This window comes from Bactrocera tryoni, chromosome 4 (assembly GCF_016617805.1).
Source record: "Bactrocera tryoni isolate S06 chromosome 4, CSIRO_BtryS06_freeze2, whole genome shotgun sequence".
NCBI classification, from domain to species: domain Eukaryota; kingdom Metazoa; phylum Arthropoda; class Insecta; order Diptera; family Tephritidae; genus Bactrocera; species Bactrocera tryoni.
The window spans coordinates 79,454,050-79,471,714 of NC_052502.1; the positions used below are offsets into that span (position 1 = coordinate 79,454,050).

Consider the following 17,665-nt stretch of genomic DNA (forward strand, 5'->3'; position numbering starts at 1 on the left):
GAAACTAAAGCTTTACTATATATCTAATGTAATGCATAATTATCACTAAATAAAGCCGTTTTATCCAAATTATATATTTCACTCATCCTGCACTGTAAATTTCCGAATTTGTAACTTGTAGGAATGTGAAGGTTGCCACAAAGTTTACATCAATGTTCCTATTGATAAAATTACCAAATCGTTATTTTCTATTTTAGTACATATTTTAATAAAAAAAATATACAGAATATGGAAATAATTAAAATATATGTTTATATAATGTGTATGTGAAATGAAATTGTTAATTTGTAAAGTCAGATTAACATATTTGCACACGTAAACAAACGCAACTTTTCGTCAAATTCTGCCATAAATTCTAAAATTGGTACAAAAGAAGTGAAATGCAAAAGGAATTAATTTATTTAAAATACTTTGTTTCATTTTTGCATGCATTAAGCACTGCACGTCAAGAAACTTTTAAGAAAAATTTCTTTTAACGCGTTGAAAATATCTTTCAAACCAATTAATTTGACTTTTATGATATGGCAACTTTTGCATTTATTTACAGTGCAGCCAACATTTGCGAGTTTACTTCAACGCTCCGACAGTTATTCGCCGCAGACCGAACTTGGCAGCGGAATTGAGTTTTTCGCATTTTTCACAAACCAATAGTCCGATTGTGTGTTTCTCGTGTTATTAATTTCAATTTTTTTCTTGAGGAATTTATTTGATATTTCAAGTTGAGGTATACAGAAACAACGGCAATTGTAAGTTCTGTTTGTTGAGACTTAAATAAAAGTGAAGATTGTATAATTTTAAGAGTGAAACTAGAAGTGGGCGCGTTCATTTCAATATTGGCATGTGGGCAAGGCTTTGTATAATTTAGCGTGGTTTTGACTGTTTTCGTTTTTATCATTATCGAAAACTACAATTGCAATATTTTAAGAATTTGTGAAATAGTTGTAAAGTGGTATGCAAAAAAACATTTGCTAAAGAACTATTCTAAGTGGTTAGTTATTTATCGTAGGAACACAAAATTTTGCATATGCAAATGTTTCGTTTTCATCAGTTGAGGTTAGGTATTTCTTACTCGTAAGTGACGATTCATACGCAGCTGTCTACCGGCATTTATGTACAAGTTGAAGTAAATATGTTTCGGAAAATCGATTATTGTGAAAATTTCACGTAAAACTTGAAATTTTATGAAATTCATCACTCTGCTCACGGCAGCGTCGTTTGTATAGGATTTTGGCGCCAAAGCCTTGCTAGAGTTCGCAAAATTTTTATATATGCACATGCATATACCTTTATATACATACATATATATATGGACATATGTATATGTGTTTGATTTGTATGCGTCAGAAAATATTTCTAGAAAGCAGCGCTTGGCTTGTTTTTTAGTATTTCGATTATTTCTGGACTTTTTCAAATATTTTATATTAATTTATTTTATTTCCTAGAATCTCCATTAAGCAATAACGAAGGAAGCATTTCACAAATGGCTCAAGAAGGTGATATTCCCACATTCAAATGCGTTTTGGTCGGAGATGGTGGTACTGGCAAGACCACTTTTGTTAAGCGTCATATGACAGGCGAATTTGAAAAGAAATATGTTGCCACACTTGGTGTTGAGGTACATCCCCTTATTTTCCATACAAATCGTGGCGCTATCCGTTTTAATGTCTGGGACACTGCTGGTCAAGAGAAATTTGGTGGCTTACGTGACGGCTATTACATCCAGGGACAATGTGCTATTATTATGTTTGATGTAACTTCACGTGTCACATACAAAAACGTACCCAATTGGCATAGGGATTTAGTACGCGTTTGCGAAAATATACCTATTGTCTTATGCGGTAATAAGGCTGATATCAAGGATCGCAAAGTAAAGGCCAAAAGCATAATTTTTCATAGAAAGAAAAACTTGCAGGTAAGTTTTTTCGAAATAATTTTTTTATTTATAAATTACAAATATAAACATATTCTAAATTATTTTTCAGTATTACGACATATCTGCAAAATCAAATTACAACTTTGAAAAACCTTTCTTATGGTTGGCACGGAAATTAGTAGGAGATCCAAATTTGGAATTTGTGGCTATGCCTGCGTTACTTCCGCCAGAAGTCAAAATGGACAAGGATTGGCAGCTACAAATCGAGAGAGATTTACAAGAAGCTCAAGAAACCGCATTACCAGAAGAGGATGAGGATTTGTAATTTTTTCCTTAATGCCGATTTCACAAGTTATCCAGAACACACAATTCTAAAGTTACTGCAAAAACGAAAACGGCGAGAAAAATAGAAGTACTAAGATTTACATTGCAGAAATTTTGATATATATTGGAAAATAGTTTTCCATACCTTTCTTTGTTCATGTAATTGGTATTTAAGTTTTTCTATTTTCTTATTTTTAGTGTACAATTTAAATAATTTTGTATTAAATTAATTTGAATAATACTTGGAGGAGTTTGATAAATAATTTTTATTCTGTTAATGTATCCACTCAGGCCTCAATAAACATAAGTAAATAATGGCTTTTTGGGCTAATAAAATGTGGCGAGTAATTATGGCGTGGAGGGGCTGCTAGTGAAATAAGAGGTTTTTAGCATGTTAAGTGCATTCATATTCACAATTTTGTAGTAGCGCAATAATTGAAGTCAAATTGACGCAGCTGTTTTAATTGACATTTGCAAATCTTTTTGCGAGTTTTAAACATCCCTGTTTCCCGATTCAGTCATATGTAGCGGAACCGGAATCATACTAAAATGGTAATGTCAGTAGTTAATAGTCCTCAGACTGGTAAAGTGTTCATTTTCAAAGCTGTAATTTTTCATATGTACATAGTTGGAATAGAGACCTATTTTCTTTAAAAGTTGTCTTCAATAAGTAAGTATATTAATAGAACGTCTACTATCCTTTCTTGATTTTATGTGGATTATTTTTTATTGTAGTCTATTGCGAGTTGAACACAGGAAACGAAAATGCAAAGTTCGATATAATAAAGATATATAGAATTTTGAGGTTAGCATTTTTTATTTGGTAAAATATTCTTTGTGCAAAAAGTTAAGAAATTACTAGTTATTAGTAAACTCTTTGAAATTAATTTAAGTAGAGAAAATCGCGTCTTATGTTTAAATATGCTAAAAAGAGTGCTAAACGTAAATCAAAATTAATTTCTATGTGCAAGCTTCATCAAGAAATACATACATATACACATAAGCATAAGCGGAAAATTTTCTAATGGCTGCCTGGATAAACAGGTATGTAGCTCTGCAAGTGTATTTACGAATATGCATCCTTTTTCAACCGTGGTTATATAATTATTTATAAATAATATAACATAAAATATGTCTGATAAGTTTTAAAACAAAAAATGGCAATGTTTGCCATAAATTTTGCTGTCGCTGATCCTATAACTACATAACCTTCAGATATATATATTGCTTTTCTCTTTAAAATTCACTGGAATTACTATTAGGTATATTGGGCCCAATATACGCTCTTTCCCAAAATTAAAGAATCATATAAATGGCTTTGATTAATATGTTTTTATTTATAGTATGAATATCTACGACTATTTATACATTATTGGCTTATGTATATTATGAGTATGTGTGCAAGAATATCGATCAAGTATTTTTTTAAAATACTACTGTTTTCAAAAGTAGTTTGTTTTTTCTCTAAAATAATGTTTCAAACAAAAACTGCTTTTTTTTAAATATTTTTCTAAGCACATCTGCGCTCATAACTATGTATATCATATACAATAATATTTTGATGTCTTATTACATTATTCCTTTTTACCAAAAGTTTAAAACTTGCAGCAGTAAAACTTTACTCGGTTCGTACTTAATTGAAAGTGTTTCGGTTGTATTATTTTTCAAACTCAAAAGCTTATACTAATATCACTATTTCTACCAGCAATTTTATAGAAATATTTTTTTTTCATTGTATATACACAGATCCAATATATAATGAAGAATTTTAACAAAACCTTTCTATTTATTACCTTCCATGTAAATTGCAGTATTATTATAAAACTAGTTCCAATTTTATATTTGAAAACGAAAAATTAGATATTTGTATTATAGTTGCACAAATGTACATTCATAAATTTTGTTATCGATGATTAGTTCTCTTGATTTGTAACGTTGTATAGTATTTCCATTTGCTGAATAGATAAAATTTTATAACTCTTAAGGTGCATATCAGAGAATGTTGTGCTTTACTTATTGCCCTCAGTATTGATTATTTGTATTATAAATCAAAATCGGTTCTCTTTAAATTCAATACAGAATTACTAAATATATATTCTTGTTGAGTATATAGAACTAAAAATAAGTAGTAAGTGGATATCATAAATAAATATAATATTATGATATTTTGTAACAAAATGCACTGAATACATCCAGACGTGTAAACATGGTCTTTTCTGAGAAATTAACCAATATAATTATAAAATCAACTGCGTTATTGCACATTCAAAATGCAGTACTGAATTTCAATATAAATATTAAAAATTGTTGAAAATATATATGATACTTAAAGTTAAACAAATATTGCACTAAAATCAGATTTATTAATAAGCGCCTAATAGCACATAACTTTTATATAAATTTGTATCTAGATTAGTTTTGCTCTTTGAGCTGCTCAACGAAACTTACACACGAGTGTGCAAGTAACAAACTCTATTTACAAGTTCGTTCTTTAATGTGAGAATTAAATTAAAATTAATAACAAATACTTTCAAACATTTTTTTTTCAAATATATATGAATATATTTATGTATATGTATGATTTCAATATGTGCGTAAATTTATTATGGATTTTGCGGTCTTGACGCTTTCGCATATTAGCATTCATGTAAATAGTGCTTATATAGTATATGTATGTAGTAGTAATGTAAATAAATATGTTTTGTGTATATGTACACTTTATTTAGTGTGTGTGAGTGGAAGTTAATGTACTTCTGCATGTGTATGTTTTGATCCTTTGCATCTAACTTTATTGGAATTATAATAACTGCTTATCCTCAAGTCACCTCCTATTTTCTAGCGTAAGCGTGTGACTATACATATGCATGTATGTCATTGATACGTTACTCCTGGTGCAAAGGCAATAGTTTTTTGTCACCTAGGAACACATGCATACATATTAAATAAATATATTTGCATATGGGTTTAATGCAATCGTATTATTTTACTGGTATTGTCTTATTATTTATCGTTTTCTGTTCCTTTAATTTTATCAGTAAACGTGAATACATTCTTGTATATGTATGCGTATATTAACAACTAAAAACTGCATTATATGTTTAATAACATATGCACATATCTATAGTTATCGAAAATTATCTCTTGTAATGGCCTATAATAACTGAACTATGACTGGCTCAATTAAGCACATATGCTCGGCTCCACGAACTGGCAAGCGATTTAAGCAAAAATGTCGGATCATATCGGGAACAGCTTCAAATGGACGACTAAACTGGCCTAAAATGTATTGGCCTGATTCGTTGCGTTGGATACGCATATGCATAAATCCTTTGGCACCCCTAAATTTATTTCAAATTATTATATATTATATATACATATAAGTATCTTTGTTTTCAAAACGTTTTCTTTTAAATACTTACTTAAGTGAAAGTGAATAGTCTTGCTTGGTGGATTCGCAGTTACGCACAAGGAAACTTCCTTCATTGAGTGGCCGTAAGGTATTTTCTGCTTCGATGCGAGTAATGGCTCCATGATACCAACTTTATCGAAAATATTGATTACTATGGTTTTAACATTAATATGTAAAATGCATCTTACCCTTGGCGCTCAAGTGGTATGGAAATGTCAATTAAATCGACAGCCGATGTAAAGCCTTTTCCTATGTTAAGATTGAGTTCTTTATTGTTGGATGAAAGGCCTCGTAAGTCGAGACTACCGAATTTATTTGTTGGTCGCGGTTCATTAAAGTTTAAAGTTAAGTTTTGTCGAAAGATAGCACCGTCTGAGCCAAAGAAAACAAATATTTATATTATACTACTCTGCAACACACATTAATCGGTATATTTTAAAAAATTACTTACCTAACTTTAAGGAGATTTTGTTTTCATCACGCATTGAATGACTAGAAGATGCTTGTGACAATCCGCTGGATTCAGTACTATGACACAAAAGCCCTGTTTCTGTTTGATTCGTGCGAAGTCGTCTTCTCAGTTTCGGCATGTCAAATGGTAACTCGCCCAAATCCACAGATGTGGCACTTCCGGATGTACAAGCTTCCTAAAAATAAGTAATGATAATCATTTAAAGTTAGAGCTATAGTTGTTTTTTCTATTTAGTTACCTGTTGCAGAGCTTTTTTTCGTCTTAATTTTGGCATATCAAAAGGTAAATCACGTAAGTCTTTGGGTACCCCGCATGAATGGCCAGCAGTCGCAGCTGCGCTGGTGCTACTCTCATTTACTTTGTCAGACTGTGGGAAGTTAAGCTTTGAAAGACTAAAATTTTGAATACCAGCACTCAATTTGGAGTCTTCGCGCGAGTGAAGTGAAATGCCACTGTCCGAACCAATAATTTCATCGGTTAAATTGAGAAGTGTTTTGTTTGCGGGCAGCTTCTTTTTCTTTAATATATCTATCGATGTTTGTTGTAGGGTTTTTGTAATTTCAACATTTAATGTTGAAGTGTGGGAACCTGTTTGGAGCTGTTGACCAATTTGCGTAATTTCCTCAGGGGAGGTATGTTGAGTTTTATTTTGTTCTGACAATTCGGAAGCTGGTTCTTGGGAAGACTTGTCTGATATTGGACTTAAGATATGTAATTTTGAGTGGACAACAATAGGTGCTCGCAAAGGGAGCGCAACGCTCGAGCTACCAGATTCAGAGCTATGTGAACTCAACGAGGTTGAGTTCCTTGATTCTGAACTGGAAGTACTTCTATTTCCTTCACTGGTACTCGACCGCAAAGATTCCATGCTGCCACCACTACTCGATGTGGCAATGCTTTCGGTCGAGGAATAATTATGTGGCCTGCGACCGTCATTTCCCACATGGTGGCGGTGAGAGACGTGGCTTTTTCTTAGTTCCAATACTCGTCCCGATTCAATAACAAATGAGCGAGGTCTGTTCCGACCTCTTGAACTGTGGGATTGTGTAATATTATGAATGTTTCGTGAAGTTGAAGATGGTGGATTAACGTATGCGCTATCTGTAATGCTATTTTCATTACTAGTACCCACAGATACAGCATGTTGATGTTGTTGACGCAAAGAAGACTGTAGTGGAAGACGTAAGTCTCGCAATCGTGGATGAGCTGGATTAGAATATGGCAAGTTCGGAGCACTTTTTATACTATTCATTAGAAAACGGTCATGTTTTCCTGGAAATTTAATCGGTAATGGAGCAGTTGACGGAGGAGATGGAGTGTATCCACGAATAGGTAATTGCGATGTAGAAGTCGATGGTAAATCCGTTTGTTGGCCATCAATTTGATCGCTAACAAGTACTTTCTCGATGCCTGCTGTTATTTTTAAAATATGAGTTTCATAGTCAGCATCTTTCGGAGGGTCACCTTCTGGAGGGAAAGTCGAGAGTGGCGAACCATTTCCACTGGCATTTCCGCCAGAGTTGCTGCTTTTCTCTTGTATGGCATGATTCTTTGAATTTTTTAACCTCTTACCTTCGAGACGAGACTTCACTTGTGTAGTTTTTGTAGGGCGAGGCTCAGGCTTTATGACTGCATCAGTACTACTGTTCGGCTGAAATAATACAGAGTGGTTTGTAACTCGATCAACCTCGTCAAGATCGTCGTCCGATTTAGCTATTTTACAATCAAACGCTGTCTCATACAATTGTCGTGTTCGGCTAGACATTTCGTCGTCGTCTGCCTCAGCAATTGTACAATTTAATTGAGTTTCACTATTCTCTTCAAACACATTTCCAATAGAGGATTTGAAATTGCTTATGTCTGGTACACAGTCAGGGCATTCATGTACGCCATTTGGATGGACATAAAATATACTACGTGGTCGAAAGAATTCGTCAATGTCGTCTCCAACAGTCGGTGCAACACAGGCGCAGATTGCCGGTCCGAACTGTTTATGAGGAGGCATCGACGAATTGTCTTCCGCAACTGGCAGAACCTGTAATTTTGCAGTCTGATGAATACAAGTTCCTGTGTTCACACCTGCGTTAATTGGCTGAATATTACATGTTTTTCGAACTAAAGCTAAAGCCCTTGCATGCCACTGTCTACGCTTCTGACATTCACTACAATCAGATTCTTCAGAAGTTGAAGTGGTAGGCGAATCACAACGAATTATATGTACTCCCTCCTCAGTAAATGAGTAGCGTTTTGGTGTATCAATAGAACCAATGTCTGACACTAAGAGTGGCTTTGCAGAGCTTCCATCTTGTTCAATCTGATTATTATCGTGCTCTTTATCCTCTGGTATGTCAAGACTTGTACTTTTACGATAAAAACCTATATCAATAGATGAATGTGTCAAATGCGGTGGTTCAGACACAGTTGATTGACGGCTTTTGTTTTTTGTATCCTTATCGGGCGGTCCTATCTCGTTATCTTTGGGTTTTAATATGTCCGAGTAGTAATATGGTGACGGATTTCTTTTGCTAGTATCTGATGGGGCAGCTACCAATTTACGAGGGCTTCGATATAATTGCGAAGGTAATGCTTGTACAAGGTCGTCAGAAATGCTATCAGGTGAATTAAGCTCAGGAACTTTTATTGATTCATTATTTTCATCACCCGAAGACTTAGGACCTGATGAATCTGCAGACAAATATTTCTTCCACAATTTTAATCAATATACTTGTATTATATTGTCTCGAACTTACCTGAACTGCAATTAAAACGCTTGGTTATTTTTTGATCTTTAGCGGCGCTAATCTGATGCGCAGGTCGTTGATGTTTGTTTATCCTTCGCTTTACTCTCTTTTGTTTCTGTTTCTTGTGACGCTTGGAATCTTTAGGATCTGAGTAACCTTCGATAAGTTTAATCGATGCGTGCTTTACTGTTGTGGGAAGAGGAGGATGTGGTTGAAGAAGGAATTGCGGTTGCGGTTGCGATTGCGTTTGATTTGTCTGGTTATGTGATTTTAATTGAAAAGAGTGGTTGTTTAATGCTTGTAGGTCAGTATGTTCAGATTGATTAGAATGTTGTATGCTATTCGAAACATGTGTAGATGGAAGTATATTTAAAGTGGTCTTGTTTGGCGGTAACGTTGATAAAGATGCTGATAGTGGTGGAGGTGGTAGTGCTTCCAAGTCTTGAAATTGAGGTTCTTTCCTTTCGTTTAACGTAATCTGCATAAATATTTAATAAAATAATTACAAAATCGCAAAATTGCATAAGTATGTATGTATTAGCTTACAAATTCTGTGTGTGGACTAGGATGAATCCAATGCTCTGGATTGGTTGGAATAGCTTCTGCTAAGCATGGATCAAAGCTGGACGGCCGTTTCTTAACAAAATCAACTGGTAAACTGTAATCGTCACAGATGGCAATCTGAAGTGAAAGCAAAAAATTGTGTTAATATTTGAATTTCTGAAGTGTGTATTATTACTGCTATAATACGAAGGGAATTTGACTTGCGCACCTCAAAATATAATTGTAAACGATATAGCTTCCGACAATCATAACAATACCACTCAAGATATTTGCTTTCGTGCATTTTCTTACTAGTAGAAGGCGATAACCCAATGCATTTGTCGTGGAAAAGACGAGAACATGGTCCAGCACATTGTACAGTCATCTCATTTGATGAAAAGTTTATCCAGCACCGACGACAAAACATTTTATGTATTTTTGTTTAATATTAACTTTTACGACTAAATGTGCACATCTTTACTAAAAGAGTTACCGTTTACTATTAACGACATTTCCTTAGCATTACAATATAGTATCTCCTATCACATAACATTCTATCCTAAAATAAACCGTACGTGAGGGGACACACATACATACATATGTAGATTTCAAGCTCGAGGGTATTAATACATTTTGTAGAACGAATGCTGTTCCTCTAAAGAAATACTATTGAATGTGCGTTCTTTACAAATACAAAATATGGCTTGAGTTATTTTTTTTTCGCTGTAAGGTGTTTACATTGCTTAGATGAATGCGTCAAAGGAGAGTAGGCGTAGCTCATGTTTTATTTCGCATTCTTTTCATAAGATGTAGCTTGCTCATTAAAGTGACCGCAACTACACTTACATATACATATATGTATGTAATATCTTAAGTTTTTAGGGTATATTTATATGCATATACATATGTACTTATTTAGGTATTGAAATGTAAAAAGTGTAACACAAGTAATGATAGTTAACCCAAATAAATTTTTAACCAAATACTTAAGCAAGCTATTTATTGAGACTTTTTCAATGATTCATTTTACCCAGATACATATGTGTGTTTGTGAATATTAATATGAATATATATGTATATTATATAATATTTATATTCCTAACTTTAACAGAAGAATATCAAATTAAATTCGCAGAAACAGAACTAGTTGTTCTATAACTAAACCACTACCCACTGATGTACGGGCAACCATAGAGGAGTACGTAGGTGATTATTCGGCAAATAAGTTTCACAAGTTTTGTGATGACAATCGACTGAGACATTGGGAAACCCCTCAAGCGGGTTCCAAATGTGTCCCTTTCTCTTTTTATCAGCAACGATGAGTCATGAAGGTCGTGACGAAAACAAGGTATATGCTGTGGCGCTGTGCCTAGTATTTCTTCGAAATTTCGAATTATTTGTACACATGTATGTATGTACATACATATGTATATTCATTGCATTATATTTACATTCGAAGAGAGTAAAAGCGTCTGTTGAAAAGTAATGGCGAATGCAACCGTTCTTTAAAAAAAAACTTCAAGTTAAAAAATAAACCATAGAAGTACTTACAAATTAGCACTTCGATGCTGGGAAAATCAATCTAGTCGTTAATACGTATTTTTTATTGTTTTTAATTAAAGATTCATGTGTTTTACATAAAGGGATCAAAAACAAAAATTGGAATCACGAAATCTTTCCACTGTCGATTTTTTCAACATGTGCAACACACAACGATAATCACTCACACACAAGCGGATATACGCAAATGAAGAGGTTTTAGTGAAATTATGCGGAAATGGAATATATTGTATATTATCTCACCTTTTACAATTTCCAAGATTCACGAAACCTCAAGACTAGTTATACAAATATAAAACTTTTTTTTACATTAACAATAAAGTAAATAACAAAAAGGAAAAATTTCCAAAAAATTTTGTATTGAAGATGGATGGACTGTGCAATAGTTAAAAGCCGTTCCACAACGTTGTGGTGATATGTACGGTTTGTGTTCTACTTTGGTAATATGCGACTTTTCACTGCTTCGCTTACAAAATTGGATGTATCCACACAATACATTTCGTTTGTAATTTATTTTCAATTTGAGTTATGAATTATATTCACGAACCGGAAGGTAGCTTTATGTTTTTGTTTTTCTATTAAATAGAATAAAATGTTTCACTCATAAGTAATCTGTTTATTTCACTTGACGTTGACTTTAGAACTGCGGATATAATTTGCAGAAAGACATTTTACATCAAATTCAACCCCTAACAGCGAAAAAGTGGGGTTGAAGAGCTGCGAGAGCGATATTCGATTGCGAAAGCTTTTGCAATACGGATTCAGACTCTCTTTTGAACATTATATTCGAAAGTATGGATGTGAAATATCGGATCTAAATTTAAAAAAGTAATTAGTTGTGAATTTTTTAAATTAAATATAACATATGCATCATCAGTTTTAAAATATATTTACATATTTATTTATCTATATCTTCAGACATGACGTGTGAAAACGCGAACTTTTAAAATTTGTTGTCATGTAATATTTTAATTAGTAGATAAATTAATTAATATAACATTTTAGTTTTGATAAGAGAGATAGGTCAATAGGAAATTGCATGTAATTTGAAGTATCCATCCACCTATGCTATGCTATATTATATGAATCCATATTTTATATTATTTTTTTATATTTCGTACGTATGCATCTAACCAAAAATTATAACAAATTTGAATGATTCTCCTAGTACATTTACGTACATGTATATATGTATGTATGTATGTCTATTGTCAGTAATTAAGACGAATGATTGTCAGGAAATCCGTTTATAATGAATTCAAAATGCTGCGTTTCAAATTCGTGACACATCCAAGCATCTTTATGAACTATAATTGCATGTCTTTAAGTATATACACACATATGTACATATACGAGTTTGCCTAAATATGTACACCTATCATGTGTGTGTTATTGGTCAAAACTTAGCATACAGGGAACAAATATGAGTAATTTGTGTATGTACATACATATGTACATAGTACATGTAAATCGCCAGTATTCAGCGATTACGCTGTCGCCGGTAGATATATGGCAAATAAGAGTTTGTTCTAAACGCATCTACTATTTTTTCGGTCTTGCATTTGTGCATTCTACCGTAGCTGTGCGCTTATTCACAGACAATTAATACGTTGTTAGTATGTTCCTACATACATACATATACATATGTATATATATATATATATATTATGTTCGACTTCTCAACGTTAAATTGGCGGAAAATTACAAAAAAAAAGTAAATTTACATATAAAGAACATACATTTGCATATTGTCTTCGTATTTTTTGAAGCAAATATTAAATCCAATGCCTAAAAACTCACATGTACATATATATTATTCTTCTGTCGTACATATTTATACTACGTCTGCCTATTAACAGTGCAGAACTATTTTGGTTAAAATGAACGCGTACATAAAATGTTACCTTTTTCAAAACAAACCACATCAATTTAAAATGGACGGCTAGTAAGAAAAAAATAGGGAATGCCAAAAAATAAGCGAAAAACATGTGCTCGACAATGATTAATAATGCATAATATAGTTTCGACTTGTTTGCCAATTATAAACTTCTAAATTCTTAAAAGCAGATTCTAATAATAGCGTTGATCTTTTGATCTTATTAACAGTAATACAAAATACAGTCAAGCCGGATCAAGTGAAACGTGAAAAGTCACAAAACTATTCGAATATCATAAAAATGTATTCAATTGGTTTATAAAATTAATTTTATAGTTTTAATTTCTTTTACTGAATATAAAGCAGAATTTTATGAAGTAAAGAAAAGATATTTTTTTAAAACAAAATGCAAGAGATATTAAATTTAAAATTGAAATGAGAATGCTAAACTTAACCGAGTTTAGCTGTACAGTGCATGTACATACATAATTTTAGCATATCGACTTCCTTGTCGAATTGTATTTATTAATTACATATAACAATTTGCTTGTATGTATACTCATAAATATCGATAAACTCATTTCGTGAACGCTTTTAATTTCAAAGCTTGATTAATTTGATTTCCTTTAACACGTTGAGATTTTAAGTCACAACACAAAAATAGTTATGAACTTATAGTAATTTCTATATTAAAAATAGTTCCAGAAAGGAGTTTTTATATATTATGCTTCAAGACTTCTTCGTATTAAATTGTATGTGTTCTTGTTCTTTCGATGTTAGAGTATTGGTGTCATCAACTGACAATGAAAAATCAAATTGCTTGAAGTTAAGCTAAATGAAAGAAGAATAATTTGATAATCCTATGCCATTTGCGATATTCTGCTATAAAAGAATGTACCGCATGGCTTACAATCGGCAGTCTCTTTACAGTCCCCGTCAGATGCGAAGTAACCGGAACAACAATTCGTCAGTCGTAAATAAAAATAACAGATCTTAATTGTTTATAAAAATGAAAGGGGTAAATAAAAAGTTAGTTGATATAAATACAATATGTACATATATTAATACTCTCATTTAGCAAATTGCATTATTTATCTTGTGCGAGTACGTGTTATTCTCAAAAGTTATGAGCCTAGCTCCGCCTTCTTTGAAGTATTTACCGCCTGGAAATATTGGTGTTCCCTCTCGCCAATATTTGGCATCTGATCGAGACAGAAACTTGCACTATAAGAGAGTGAATGAAGCGCCGAGTGTTACAGAATACGAACGTGGTACTGGTAGTGGACGAACAAGATATGTTGCAACAAAGCATATACAGGTACCTATCGTCAGACAGGACTACGTAAGCGATTCAAGCGGAAATTATAATTTTGGGTAATATGCTTAAAAAAAGCTGTAAACCTATAGTTATTCGACATGAATATTTTCATAACCCAAATATGTAGATTCGAAACTGCAAATGGTATTCAACGCGTTGAATCGGGGGATATTTATAACAAACCGCAAAGCTCACTAAACGTGGAAGGTTCATATTCTTACACAGGAGATGACGGTCGTACATATACCGTTAAATACAGAGCTGATGAAAATGGATTTCATGCAGAAGGTGATCATTTACCAACGCCTCCGCCCTCACATAACCAGAATGGTGTAGAAGGAACTTTCTCTAGCAGTGGTTCTCAAAACAAAGCCAATGTTTACTCACCCTCGATACAATATCTACCACCTCAGCGTTTTTATTCGAAGCGGCATTAGAAAGATATTATTGAAAGTGTTTTTTTTATATTTTTTTGAGATGGCTGGTCATCCAAAATTAGTATTATATTCATATTTATAAATATATATATATGTGTAGCGTAACAGATACTCCTTTCATTGTTTACGTAGATTTAAAATAAAAACTTAACACTTGCATTTTATTTAAAGTTTTAATATCCTACCTGTTTTTTCATCGTATCTGTTAGTTCATCGATACACTCCTTTCTTTCGAATCTTTCGAATTTGAAGCTATTAGAGCGATAAAGTTCGTTATCTTCATGCCGTCGATTCCGGCATAACCGTCGCATTATAATATTACCACTGCCACTTCCTCCAAGTCGTGGGCTAGTTTAAATGAAATATAGTAAAGTCTAATAAGATTTCAGTATTTCAACAAATAATAAAGTACATAATTATTTGGAACAATAAAAGTTCTCACATAAACTTTGCATATTTGCTGGTTTAATTGGGATCATATTGTATATAACCATATTTTAGTGACTGTAACGAAAAGTATAAATTGTTTTAAAGCCTTCACTTTGCTAGATGTTACATTGTTGCACAAAGGAAATTATTGAAGTTCCCTTAAGAGGGTTTGGAAGACAAAGGCATGCGTATATGCGTATGTACAAGTTTTTAGATAAAAAGTGTGGATACAAGAATCTATGTATATATGAGAGTAGCTGGGACTGGCTGAGAGTGTCTGCGAAAGTGAAAATAGTCAAGCAAAACAAACATCTGCAGAATTTAAAAAGACGTATTTGGGCCCTTCGTAATAGGTATGTACATACCTACATACATATGTATATGTACGTATATGTATGCAGTAACTATACCTGAATACATGCGTACATAAGTTATTTATATGAGTTAATTTATTTGCAGCTGCTGGCATCTTTTTAATTCGCAACTGGTCTTACAAAAACGGAACCAAATTAGTTATTTTTGAAGTTTTCGTTTATAATAATAAGGGAGTTCATATAATATAATTTAATATTAATATGCATGTTGGGAATAGTTCGGGTTTGTTCAAAGACACTAAATGCTCTTATGAATACAAAAACCTAAATCGTTTAGTAATATCATGAAGGAACCCTTAATAAATATTTAAACGGACGACGGACTAACAGAACATAATTATTAAGCATTAGATTAACTATGTCAAATATATTGAGTTCAAGATTCGAAATGATTATGTATCAATTTCATATTAACTACTATGCGTACCCGCATGGCTTGCAATGAGTCATGTGCAAATCCCAGTTAAGGTGAAAATTGAACATGCGAAGTTTCGCTACGGCTCGTTGCCGTAACGATATGTCTGGAGCAGCTGATATGGCTGTTGCTGTTGCTGTAGTGGTAGTACCCGTTGCTTCTTGGCTAGAATCCACTTCCCGACCTGTATTAGGGTACATCATAACTGTGCCACTGGGTGCAGAGGTAGCCATTACCCGGCTTGACGAAAGCCTTAATTGGCGGTGATGACGGTGACTTCCAATTGTGGCATCAGAAGAGTCTTTTATTGTGTAAAAACCACCAGATGATCTAAAAATAGTTTTATTTATTTTTATTCGTAACAAAAACACAAAATCAAATGAAGACTTACGACATGTTATCACCACCGCCTCCTCCGACACAACTGACTCCACTTCGTCGCGAACGACTTTTACGACGACGTCGTCTGCGCCGATCAGATGATGCATGGCTATGGAGGACGTGTTGGCTCAGAGATTTTGGATATTGCGATGGTATATTCTTTCCCTCGGTAGCTGTTGTTGGTCCACTGCCTACTGTAATTAGACCGCTTGCTGCCAAGCGACGACCAGTGGCAGTACTGGAGGGCATGTTGCCAGTGTTGTTTCCACTCGCAGCTGTCATTCCCATATTGCCATCGCAAATACCTCCCCCCGAACTTGTTGTGTCAGCAGCTTGTGTGACGGTTGCTGTTTTTGACGAACGACCACCAAAGCTGTGATTAACTTTGCGCCACATACGTTCCATTTCAAAGAACACATATGCTTATACGTTGATTGAAGGGGCTTGCAATATGCACGTGATGTTCGAAAGTAACTATGACAAATAATGTTGATAGAGCGCCGATCTTACTTTTTTAATATAGTAAGGAACCATTTAAGTTATTATAATTATTTTGTTTGAACTGTTTAGACAAAAGGAACCATACAAGTCGATTTTGTTTGATTATTTATTTATGTGTTTTTGATTTTCTAATTCATCAATTGTTACTAAAGCATATACATACATACATGTACATGCGTATATTTTGTAATTATTATATTTTTTTATTTATTCCGCACGTTTGCAGCGCTGCTGTGAATTTTTACATTTGAAATCTGCATTTATATACATATGTCTATGGGAAATTTGATGTACATGCTTATTTATTGGGGTATACTCTATAAACTCAATTTATTACAAGTAAAATTACCTCTGCAACATTTCAGAGAATAATAATTATTATTATAAAATAACACAACTTTTTAGAGAATTGCCCTAATAAAAAAATGAGTAGACACGATTAAAGTCTGTCTACTGAACTGAGCACCTTAAAGGAATCGCATTGTCATTGCAGGAACTTAGCTTTGTAGTGCACTACAGTTTCTGCCAGAATGTTGAATACATAGTTATTTTCGTATACTTTTGAATAGTTATTACACTACTAGTTTGAATTATCAAAGGCATTAATTAACAGGATATCGAATTGTATCAGCAAAAATGTAAAGACCATATACATAAATATCGCTTTTGTAACGTATACACCAAGGATAGGCCGACGGATTTTTTTCTGTGGTGAACACAATCACTCATTTTACCAAATCACACACATTTTTCCATAACAATCGTCGTAAAAAAACAAATATGCGCAATTGTGTTTTTATTAGTTTTAAAATATTGAAATGTATTTTATGTATTAATTGACAATTACGAAAATAGACACGTTTTTTGGAAAGTATTAAATTTTTATGCACTGATGTATACAGTACTCGATTCTCAGCAAACCCTTCTTCACGAATAAAATTTCCACCATAGGAAAAGGTTTGCTCTGTTGGCTCAAAGCTTTTGATAGAAAATATTTTAGAAAAGCTTTTGG

The 17,665-nt window shown here is 33.1% G+C and overlaps 3 protein-coding genes across 5 annotated transcripts; 2 read left to right on the plus strand and 1 right to left on the minus strand.

Annotated features, from left to right (window-relative positions):
• Positions 1–594: 594 nt before the first annotated feature.
• On the plus strand, positions 595–2,296 carry LOC120775742 (GTP-binding nuclear protein Ran). The gene is made up of 3 exons (XM_040106067.1): positions 595–746; positions 1,443–1,912; positions 1,983–2,296. The coding sequence occupies exons 2-3, from the start codon at positions 1,481–1,483 to the stop codon at positions 2,196–2,198; spliced, it is 648 nt and encodes a 215-aa protein (XP_039962001.1). The 5' UTR covers positions 595–746; positions 1,443–1,480; the 3' UTR covers positions 2,199–2,296.
• A 1,210-nt stretch (positions 2,297–3,506) lies between these two features.
• Positions 3,507–16,831, minus strand: LOC120775739. 2 transcript variants are annotated; one of them, XM_040106057.1, is made up of 10 exons: positions 16,163–16,831; positions 15,784–16,101; positions 14,739–14,901; positions 9,366–9,500; positions 8,829–9,297; positions 6,317–8,763; positions 6,058–6,253; positions 5,795–5,978; positions 5,617–5,736; positions 3,507–5,535 (listed from the first exon to the last, which is right to left on the minus strand). In XM_040106057.1, the coding sequence occupies exons 1-10, from the start codon at positions 16,555–16,557 to the stop codon at positions 5,349–5,351; spliced, it is 4,614 nt and encodes a 1,537-aa protein (XP_039961991.1). In that variant the 5' UTR covers positions 16,558–16,831; the 3' UTR covers positions 3,507–5,348. The 2 variants fall into 2 exon arrangements, with proteins under 2 accessions (XP_039961991.1, XP_039961993.1); XM_040106059.1 differs by lacking the exons at positions 14,739–14,901; positions 15,784–16,101; positions 16,163–16,831 and adding an exon at positions 9,592–10,003.
• On the plus strand, positions 13,200–14,673 carry LOC120775744 (pupal cuticle protein 20). 2 transcript variants are annotated; one of them, XM_040106069.1, is made up of 3 exons: positions 13,200–13,827; positions 13,877–14,172; positions 14,244–14,673. In XM_040106069.1, exons 2-3 carry the CDS (start codon positions 13,925–13,927, stop codon positions 14,551–14,553), a joined length of 558 nt encoding a protein of 185 aa, XP_039962003.1. In that variant the 5' UTR covers positions 13,200–13,827; positions 13,877–13,924; the 3' UTR covers positions 14,554–14,673. The 2 variants fall into 2 exon arrangements, with proteins under 2 accessions (XP_039962003.1, XP_039962002.1); XM_040106068.1 differs by having other exon boundaries at positions 13,200–13,816.
• Positions 16,832–17,665: the final 834 nt, after the last annotated feature.

Excerpts from the sequence above, each read along its gene's own strand:
- LOC120775742 (XM_040106067.1), top strand. The coding sequence starts at position 1,481 with ATGGCTCAAGAAGGTGATATTCCCACATTCAAATGCGTTTTGGTCGGA. Across the intron at positions 1,913-1,982 it reads ATAGAAAGAAAAACTTGCAG|TATTACGACATATCTGCAAA; the intron begins GTAAGTTTTTTC and ends ATTATTTTTCAG.
- LOC120775744 (XM_040106068.1), top strand. Across the intron at positions 14,173-14,243 it reads AGCGGAAATTATAATTTTGG|ATTCGAAACTGCAAATGGTA; the intron begins GTAATATGCTTA and ends CCAAATATGTAG.
- LOC120775739 (XM_040106057.1), bottom strand. The coding sequence starts at position 16,557 with ATGGAACGTATGTGGCGCAAAGTTAATCACAGCTTTGGTGGTCGTTCG. Across the intron at positions 5,737-5,794 it reads ATACCACTTGAGCGCCAAGG|TTGGTATCATGGAGCCATTA; the intron begins GTAAGATGCATT and ends TTTTCGATAAAG. Across the intron at positions 5,536-5,616 it reads GACTATTCACTTTCACTTAA|GGGTGCCAAAGGATTTATGC; the intron begins GTAAGTATTTAA and ends AAATAAATTTAG.